General features: G+C 44.5%; 1 protein-coding gene across 1 annotated transcript; it reads left to right on the top strand.

Annotated features, from left to right (window-relative positions):
- The first annotated feature begins 6,116 nt into the window (after positions 1 to 6,116).
- Positions 6,117 to 9,673, top strand: cldn11a (claudin 11a). Its single transcript, XM_040199499.2, has 3 exons — positions 6,117 to 6,553; positions 6,734 to 6,898; positions 8,389 to 9,673. The coding sequence occupies exons 1-3, from the start codon at positions 6,328 to 6,330 to the stop codon at positions 8,652 to 8,654; spliced, it is 657 nt and encodes a 218-aa protein (XP_040055433.2). The 5' UTR covers positions 6,117 to 6,327; the 3' UTR covers positions 8,655 to 9,673.
- Positions 9,674 to 9,920: the final 247 nt, after the last annotated feature.

Raw genomic sequence — 9,920 nt, 5'->3', positions numbered from 1 at the left:
CTCCTCCACGTTCCCAGAGAGGGGTAGAGGGGTGAGAAGAAAAAGATTTTTAATATTTTAATATACGCGGAGAGGCTGCGGCTTTGGCTTGACCCGGTTTCCAAATACGACTGTGTCCGTCAGCTAATTGGGGAATATCACGGTACAGAGCCAGTGAATAAGGAAGGATCCTTCTCGGCCATTGACCCACAACCATTGCAGTTACCCTAATATGAAAGATAAATAATGAAATGCACCTCAGGGGCGATCCTGGAACGGTAGACGCAGTGTACCAGTTGATTCGAACAGACCAGGCACAGCTGTTGCGGCAGCCTGAATGAAGGAGGAATCTGTCCCTCCGTCTTCCAGCACGACCCACTGAGTGTTTGTGGAATGAACTCCTCACATTGGCACATGGTAGTTTGCCCCGTTCATCTCACAGTTGTTGTTAAACCTCCGAACCATCCAAGGCGGGAAAGAGCTCTCTCCATTAAGCTAAATTACACTTGTATATCTAATAAATGCCTAAAGACGTTTCAGAGCTTTTTGATCAGTTTTCACAAGGAGGTTAAAAAGAATGTAGCACACATTTGGCTGTTGAATGCTGGCTGTTGTTAGCAGCAGGGAATTCAGAGCACAGTGACTTTATCGGGCTGAAACTGAAAATGAGATTGATGGAAGCAGCGAGAGAGAACCAAACACTAAAGGTGTGAGCCGTAAAACCAAAGCGATGAGCTGAAAGTTAGTGAAACATCACCGAGCTGAAGGTCACTGCGGAGCTGATATTCTTACGATGTGATATCCTTAGTGGGTTCATCATCTTTCACACATAATCCCCTGACCCATTGTTACGGACAATACTAATTGAAAGTTCAAATGTTTAAGGAGATAGTCCTGCACTTATTTCCCCTCTTGCGATAACGTTTAACTAAAGGAGCAGGAGTCTGTCTTGAGATTGGCTTAGCACAAAGAATGTAGGCGGAATAAGCCGCTAAACTTGCTCTGCTCAGAGCGTCCTGTTAAACGGACAGTTTAAGTGTTTTGTCATTTATTTAACCTCCAGATCAACACTAGATGGATGATTTGAGATTCAGGGATAAGTTATGTGCCGTAACTCTTTCTTGGCAAACTTCTGACTGCACTGCATCTCATGCATCTCAATGTTTTGCTGTGACCGTACAGTACGGTTCAGCAAGATCCTCCTTTAAAATAAAACAATTCGTACCCGATATAAAATGAATACGTGTATTTCCCTAAATGGTGAACTATTACTACACTTTGCACACATGGCCCATGTTAAACCCGGCACTGCAGAGCCTCTCATCAAGATGATGTACAAGTCACGAGGCAACTCCCTTGCTCTCTCTCTCTCTCTCTCTCTCTCTCTCTCACTGCCCATCTCCTATATTAGATAATGCACAGCCCACCATGTAAAGAGCAATACATTATTCTATTCTTGGTGACAACAGAGGAGAAAGGGGGAGAGAAGGAGGCTTATAAAGAGCAGAATGATGAGGAGGCTAATTTAAGCAGTTTGGAAATGCTGGAGAGAGAAAGAGAGCAGAGAGGGGGGGTAATGGGAATAAGTGTATGTGGTCAGGTGCCAACTGTCGGGTGGTTTAAAATGCGTTTATGGGGGAAGAAAAAGAACACGTTTTAGTGCATGTATTTTGGAAAACAAAATGCCCCCTACATAAATCTCTCCCCAGCACTAATGAACTATTACGATTACCCAGAGTATACTCCCCGTGTTGACAGAGGCTCCACTCCTCAGTCCCAGGGGGCCAGATTGAGTTATGCAGCTCCTTCTTTTTCTCCCTCCTCCCCTGCTTCTTTCTGCCTTTTTCCCCACTCCTAACCCTGCTTCTCTCATTCAGCCATATGGGGAATGACACCCGTATCTCTCATCCTCTCCCACAGTGCAACGGGGCTGTGCGACTGTTGCGTTCTGCGGGTTCCGTAGTTAGCAGGGCCTGTGGTGATGTATTGAGCGTAATGGCCAACAGTGTTTGTTGAGATTAATTGATACTAATGGCTAACGCAGTTAGCGGTGAGTGATGGCTGCTCCACTGCAGACACACACTGGAGAATTGGACACAAATCAAGTTGCGACTCGGCTTCCACTGCAGCAACGCGCGCAGTCTGTCCTGTCAACCGCAGAGGCATGTGAGACAAAAGAGATGTGTGCGGGACCATAAAGCAGCACTTTGGCCACTCGTTAGATGCTTTATTGGTGGATTCTGTTCCAAATTGTGACATCCACAGTTTGACAACATAATTGCTTGAAAAATTATCGTTCGTGTTTAATTGATTCTTGAGTATTAGCTCCATTATAAAGTGTGTGGGGGGGGGGGGGGGGGGGGGTGCACCCACAGTTTTAAGTAAAGGAACAAAACACAAAAAACGAAGGGCATCATCTAAAAAGTTTCCTCCTCTGAAAAATGAAGATGTGATACAAATTTTTAAAATGCAAAAGTCAGCATGGCATTGCATCCGGGATGGTGAACAGCAGCTTTCGATTATGAAAGGAACTGATGTGAACGTTGCATATGAATGTTGCGAGAGAAGATGGAAATTTAATCCATCTTAATCGTGCTTGCAAAATCCAAACAAGAGTTGCCACCTTTTCTTGCCTCAGCGGGGACGGGGGTACGCTGCTTCCTCTTGCCATGTCTCCTCCTGGTGTTGAGGAGGTCCCAGAGCTCGAGACAAGCTCTTTGGTAGCTCTTTGGGCCAAAATCAAGGTTCGACTTGTGCTGCCAAACCCACTTGTCACGTCCAAGTAATCAGATCCCTGCCCCAAAGACGAGTCTCCTGAGTCCTTTGGTGGTCGTGTCACGTCGGGGTGGCGGAAGTACTGATAAAGGTACTTTTATCAAAAGTTGACAGGTATCCGGAACTCACAAACCGGGTGATGACAATCAAAGTAGCAACATTCGATGACGTGACAGAATTGAGGAGCCGGGACTGGAGTCGCGGTGAAGAATTGGGGAGCCGGAGTTGGGGGCAGAATGCTCCAAAGACGGGTCTGCTGAGCCCTTTGGTGGTCGCAGGCGTTGAAATGCAGGAGTCAGGGGCAAGAATCGAGCAGACGGAGTCCGGGACTGGAGTTGGGGGCAAGAATCGGGGAGCCGGGGGCAAAAATCGAGGAGACGGTGTCCGGGACTGGATTCGGGGGCAGGCGTTGGGGTGCAGGAGTCGGGGGCAAGAATCGGGCAGCCGGAGTCTGGGTCAGGCGTCGGGGAGTTGGGACTGTCGGGGGCAAGAATCGGGGAGCCAGAGTTGGGGGCAGGCATCGGGGAGGCAGAGTCGGGGGCGAGCGTTGGGGTGCAGAAGTCAATGCCAAAAAAGAAGAATCAGGGAGACGGAGTCGGGGCCAGAATACTACAAAGATGATTCTGCTGAGATTCTGAGAGTCTGCTACGAGTCTGCTGAGTTTCCGGGGCAAGAATCGGAAACGTTAATAGAGTCAGAGGAGGTGTTTGTGAAGGCCTCACAGCCCAGAAACGGGCACAGTCAAAATGTGGATTTTCTCTTGGCTTTGGCTGTGGCAGGAAGATTTGCCAGTTTCGACCACTTTTTCAAATCGTCTGATCCTATTGGATCTGACTCAACCCACACGGAAATGATCGACAGCTTCCTTGGCCACGCAGAAGTAGCTTGGGCAGAAGACACCAGCGTAGAGCAGATATATGGAATATTTTTACCACTAAAGCTCTGAGTTAGTATTTACTTTTACTATACTGTGTGACAATAACTCTTTCAAAAACATTTCAGCAAAAAACATACCAATATTCCTCTAATATGCAGCCTTTGATTATATTTATAGAGAAATGATTGACAAGTGGCTTTGTCATTATAAACTATGCTGTGAATGCCCACCAGGACCTAATAGAGAAAGAGAGAACGAAAGAACGAAAGAGGAGGAAAGAGGGGAAGAGATTAATTTGGTTTCACATGATGTGAAACACAAAGAGCTGAGACACCAGTATTATAAAAGAAACAACCTGCTTAACCCCACTTTTCCAACCCAGATGGTGTTAAGTTTCCTTCTGCGTTACATGTTGACATTGTTTTCTTCCCATTCAACAGATCCACCGTGCAGCGTGTTGTCAGAAACCTCATTAGTTCAAGTCACGTCCCTGTTGCACTCTATCATAAACTGATCCTCCTCTCCTCTGGTTAATCACAGAATGTGACTTGACAACTATTTGAAAAAGTACCGATCATTCCCCGGAGGATCTGGATGACTCATCCAGTGTGGCTGCCACTCCATCACAGTAAGCTGTCCCTTCTTCTTCTTCTCTCTCTTTCAACTCCCCACTCGTGACACATTCTCTTCTACTGCGCCCCCACCTCTGAACCGGACCACTGGCTCTTGCTTTGCAGAGACAAAGAGTGTGAGTCATTGCCGCTCATCTCTTTCAAATGCCTGACGGACAGCTGTGACAGCCCGGAGGGTCGGAGAGGAGGCGGTCTGCTGGCTTCCTCATTCTCCCGTGCCACAAGCTTGTAGACTTTCACACACACACACACACACACACACACACACACACACAAACACACACACACATTCCCCTGCCACCTCCTATTTCGAAGCCCAGGAGGTCTAAAATCCCATCATCCCTCCATGTCAGCGTCACTGTTGCAATCCCCCACTTCCCGCCATTAGCATAATATTCCCATTCCCTTGCCGCCTCACTCCTCTTGCATCAGACAAACTGCTCTGGGAATCATAGGGGAATATTCCCTGCTCATGCTCAGACTAAGTCTTATGACTTTTATCGCAATGAGTTTTGAATTTTCTCTCTCTCTCTCTGAATAAAATACTGCATAATCACATATCTGTCAACTATTATTTCGCTTTGTTTTTTTGTTTGATTTCTCTTTTATTTCGTTGACATACGCTTACGTGAACAAAGCAATAGACACGACCACAGATGATGATCATCCATGCTGGAGTGTCAGTCGGGGCTGGTACGAGGGTATATGCCGGCCGGAGCCGTGTCAGGAGCCCGTACATCTTGTGTTAGCGCTTTCTAATTGCCTAAACTCCAGTAAGTGCCTGTGGCGCTCCATCGAAGCAGCTGACTTGAATCCAACTCATCTTCTGTCAAAAAAACATAATGAGGCTACACTGAACTCAGTGCAACGGAGTAAAAATCATAATTGATTATTTTCAATCGAATGCTTTCAGCTGCAGTAAATAGTGAGCATGTATTAACAAGATGCATGTGCCATTACCTCCAAAACTGCTGGCTAAAGCTTTCCGTCCCACTGATACATTGCAGTCTTTTGCTTATGTTTTTGTGCACTTAGTGCCTCTGCTTAAACTACATATATAAAAAAGAAAAGAAAAAATACAGGCACTCCGAGCAAATCGCAAAGATTGCCACCATGAAATTTATCTATTAGACCTAAAAGTACCGATCAGAGTACAGATCAAATGTTTTCATAGCAAATCGATCTGAATTACTTTTAGTCACATTGTTTAGTCACATCTGAAAGGTCTGTTCCATCGCTAGACCGATGCACCTTACCTCCAACCGGCAAGGAGAGGAAGAAGGAAACGTTATGTCCATTACACTTGGTTGTTAAACGTAGGCCATTGCTATGCAATGTCGCCCTCTGTTGATCGTTTGGATTATATAGAGCAGTGGTTCCACAAAGTGGCTTTTAGGGACCAGGAAAGCAACCACAGCTATAAATGGGAATAAGCCACTAACTGACTGACTGAATTCACCGAAAAGAATATGTGTACATCTATAAAAGGTTATTCATGACGTTAGAAACAAACACACAAACACAAACACAAACACAAAAGGTTCTTGTTTAGGGCTCCAAAGTATTTTGTGGAAAATATGCGTACGTCAGACGTGTGTAGTGTGTGAAATACAATCCAGCCAGCAGATGGCAGCAGCTTTTTGGTTAAATTTGACCAGATTCAAACTCAGTCAGTAAACCCTGAATGGGTTGTATTTCAGCAAGAAAAGGGTAGAGTTAAAAGTGGGTTGTGTTGTTTTCTCCCGGTCTACTTTTTTTTGTCCGTATCCAGGTTTCCTATTGGTTTTCATCTTTAGAGTAGTCTGCCCCTTTTCTGAACTTTCCCTATAAAACCTGTGATGATGTGAAAGCTTCATTCTTTTGTATTGTGCAGCCCAGCCCAATTGATGGACGTACGAAATTGCAAGGAGAGAAAACAAACCTTGGCACTGGATTAACTTGTAAAGTGGAATATAAGTTTTAGAATTGAAGTTGGTCCATATTTGTTAATCACTCTCAACTGAAGTGTTGAGGTTTGTAACAGTTTCTGGACCTGAGATCAGTGGTCGTTACGCAGTTTGCACCATGGCAAACTCGTGCCTTCAACTGAGCGGCTTCCTCATTATCTTCCTTGGCTGGCTGGGCATCGTGATCGCGATATCCACCAATGACTGGGTGATTATGTGCAAATACAGCTTGAACACATGCAAGAAGACGGATGAGCTGGAAACCAAAGGACCCTGGGCGGAATGTGTCATCTCCACAGGCCTCTACCACTGTTTCTCCCGATCGCAGATCCTGGATCTCCCAGGTACTGTTCTGCGTACTTCCCTACATTACCGCCGTTGTTCTTATCACAATAGATATCGTGCAATTTATTTACAAGATGCTATTTCCACCACGTCTCCTGATCAGGGTTGTGTTGTGTTAAATCTGAGAAGGTCTGTTTTTTGGCATTGATACCATGTTTGTTCCACATGTGCCTCTGAAGCCTACATCCAGACAACTCGTGCCCTGATGATCGCAGGTTCCATCCTCGGTCTCCCGGCAGTGGCGATGATTCTCATGTCCATGCCCTGCATCAACTTTGGCAATGAACCCCAAGGCCCCAAGAACAAACGCACTGTCTTGGGAGGAGTGCTCATTCTCGTAGTCGGTAAGAGACGTCCACTTTACCTCATGCGCTCAAATGCGGCTGTAATGAATTAGTCTAGGAGAAGACGGGAAGTCCTGAACGGAAAAGCGGTAAGGTCAATGAGAGGCGGTCCAACTGTTTTGAGCCTACGTGCACACACACACACACCAGCTGCTGAGATCGCAGGGTGTTGGATGTGATTGTCTTCCTCCCGAGGGTGCACACACATGCACACACTCTGACCCCTGCCCACCAGTTCCCATCACATTCCTCTCCTCCGCCTACTCTCATCCACACCCTCCGTTCGTCCTGAACGACACGGAAACTCACTCCCCGATGTGTTCAGTTGTGCTTATGAAAAATAACACCCTTTAACACCTGTGTCCATCGTTTGACTTCCCCACTGCCCACGTTTTTTTACAGCAAAACCTTTCCCAACATTCCATATGAAATAGTTAAACCCTTGAGTTAATGGATTTTCAATTTTGCATTTGATGTGGTATTTGCAAGCTTGTTGCACAGCAGAATAACAATCATCTCCCCACAATGCGTGCATACAGACAGTACAATTTACCAAGCGCCAATTAGTTTAAGACCAAGTTTAATTATTCTGCTCAATTGTGTACTCTGAAGCACCAGCCGGGAGACGTTCAGTCCACAAATTACTTGTGGATTTGGTTATCGGCTTTCTGGTGCAATGTATTTATATCACGCAGGCAGGCAAAAATTTCACGCAGTTCTGTGTTAACTTCAAGCGTCTACTGGCACAAACCCAAAATATACTTCATGTCTTAGTCAGCGGTATAAGGATTTAGATATTTGTGTAAGTCTTAGAACAAGCCTCTCTTCTACAGCTCAAGGCGTAGTTTATAGAACACCATTAAGCCGTGCTACTAAATAATATTATTCCACACATTCTTTCTTCCAGTCTGTCGTCTATTTCTGTCCTGTTGAGCAATGAATAATGTAAAAACTGTCATAGTTCTACTGACACTGTGCAGCATTTAGCCTTTCCTCTAGTCTTGGTAACGCTCATTATTAAGAATTTGTGTTTTCGTCTGCGTTTATATTTTTGGTTACCTGTCTTTTTGGCCGCCCTGCGTATGTATAGGAAGGATCTACGTGCACCACTCGGAGGCTCGTGTCTTGAGTTATCTTCTCTTTCAAGGTCTTTCTTTCAATGTATTGGAACGTAGTTCTTGTGTTTTTTTCTTTAACTCCTTCGCAGCATTTTACATCCCCAGCTTAGTTTACTTTAGATTCCATCTGTTTCACATAGCTTGTTGCTCTCATTTACACTACATTGTGCATCCACAGTTTTATCATTTAAAATTTGCCAGTTTAACGCTGTGCAGTAATACAATAAGTCAAATCCCAGTTTGATTGCACTTTGAATCTGTTTTCTTTTCAGTTTTGTTTAAAAGTAAACTTTATGCATGTATACAATGTGTTGCTTTCATTGGCACCGTTTTATAATCCCAAATTGAACTACGGCGTCTGCTTCTCCTCAGCACTGTGCGGCGTGGTGTCTACAGTCTGGTTTCCCATCGGCGCCTACCAGGAGCACGGCCTCATGTCGTTCGGCTTCTCCCTCTACACTGGATGGTTTGGCAGCATCTTCTGCCTGCTGGGCGGGTGCATTCTCACCTGCTGCTCCTCAGAGTCCTCCTCGTCCCGCTCCTACCAGGACAACAATCGATACTACTACTCCAAACAGGGGGGTGGGAACCCGCCAGCAGCCCCCTCCACCAATCACGCCAAGAGCGCCCACGTCTAAGCTTCTGGAGCAGACGTGTGCGGAACTGTAACCAGTACATGAGGACATACACACTACCACTCACATCCAATCCCATTTACATGCAAAGCTATACTGGAAGACAGGGAGTAACATAAACACATTCATTCAGCTTCAAGAAAAATACACAAGGCCTTGAACGAGCACCCAAACACACCGAAAGAGACTTTCACATCCAAATAAACAAAGACTGTTGAGGGCGTTTTTTTTGCCGCCCGTGGATTGTTTTGAATCACAGAGCTGAGTTGTGCTTAGTGGGGACCTGCTGTTACGTATTTGTGCACGGTTCTAAGTACCTGGCTGCAAAAGCATCCTGAGGTCACAATCACCTGAGGCCTTGTAGACTGATTTTTTATATAACTTCTATTTTTCTATTTAGATCCACCGTGTCTTAGAGCAGGGTGTGACATTAATATGTTTTGAATTATGTTCATTAACATTGTTTATGTACATTGGTTTTTACTTACTACAGTATTGTTAAACTGGAACATTTGCTTCTTGAGTGATGGACTCAATTAAAAAATGCAGCATTGTTTTTCCAGCCACTGCCGGATAACGTGAACATAAATTTCAATAGGGAGCTTTAATCAGCAGTGTTGTGGCCTGAATTCAAGAGGCAATGACTTGGCAATGATTTTATCTTGTGTTCATTTCTCACTCATCCAATAGTAACATTTCGTAATACAAACATCTTTTATGCTACTAACTTTATGCGGCTTTTCCTTAATAATACATTTCCTTCAAACATCTTAGTCTCAGTTCCTCACATGCATCAAGTATGTAGCTAAAGTTTCTACAAGCTCGCATAGAAAAAATATTATTTAGTTTACTTTCACCTTACAGTAATGCGATGACTTGAATGTTTAATATCTCAAAAGATCTCTGAACACCGATGAAAATTTCCAACTCGGATCTCTGCAGAGGCAATATTAGCTGGTTATTTATTGTTTTACTGATGTGCGGTTGTTTGATTTCCTGTAATAAAGACCAAATAAGGAAAAGTGCTTTTGTCTCAAGTCAATACAACTTTCCCACTTTCTTTTATTCCATCTGGAAGGAAGGCTTAAGACGGTTGAAGGATACAATCATCTACGCCCAGAATAAGTTGATTGTCACATTGTTTCTGATATAAATATCGTAATGTGAATGTGGGAAATGTTTCTATGTTTGTGTTAATATAACCTGAGAACAGTGAGAAAACACGAATTGTTTTTAATGCGTCATATCTGTAATTGGACACGGTGACCT

This window comes from Gasterosteus aculeatus, chromosome 15 (genome assembly GCF_964276395.1).
Source record: "Gasterosteus aculeatus chromosome 15, fGasAcu3.hap1.1, whole genome shotgun sequence".
Lineage (NCBI taxonomy): Eukaryota > Metazoa > Chordata > Actinopteri > Perciformes > Gasterosteidae > Gasterosteus > Gasterosteus aculeatus.
Note: the sequence above shows the minus strand (reverse complement) of the source record. Positions and strands in the feature narration are given on the sequence as shown.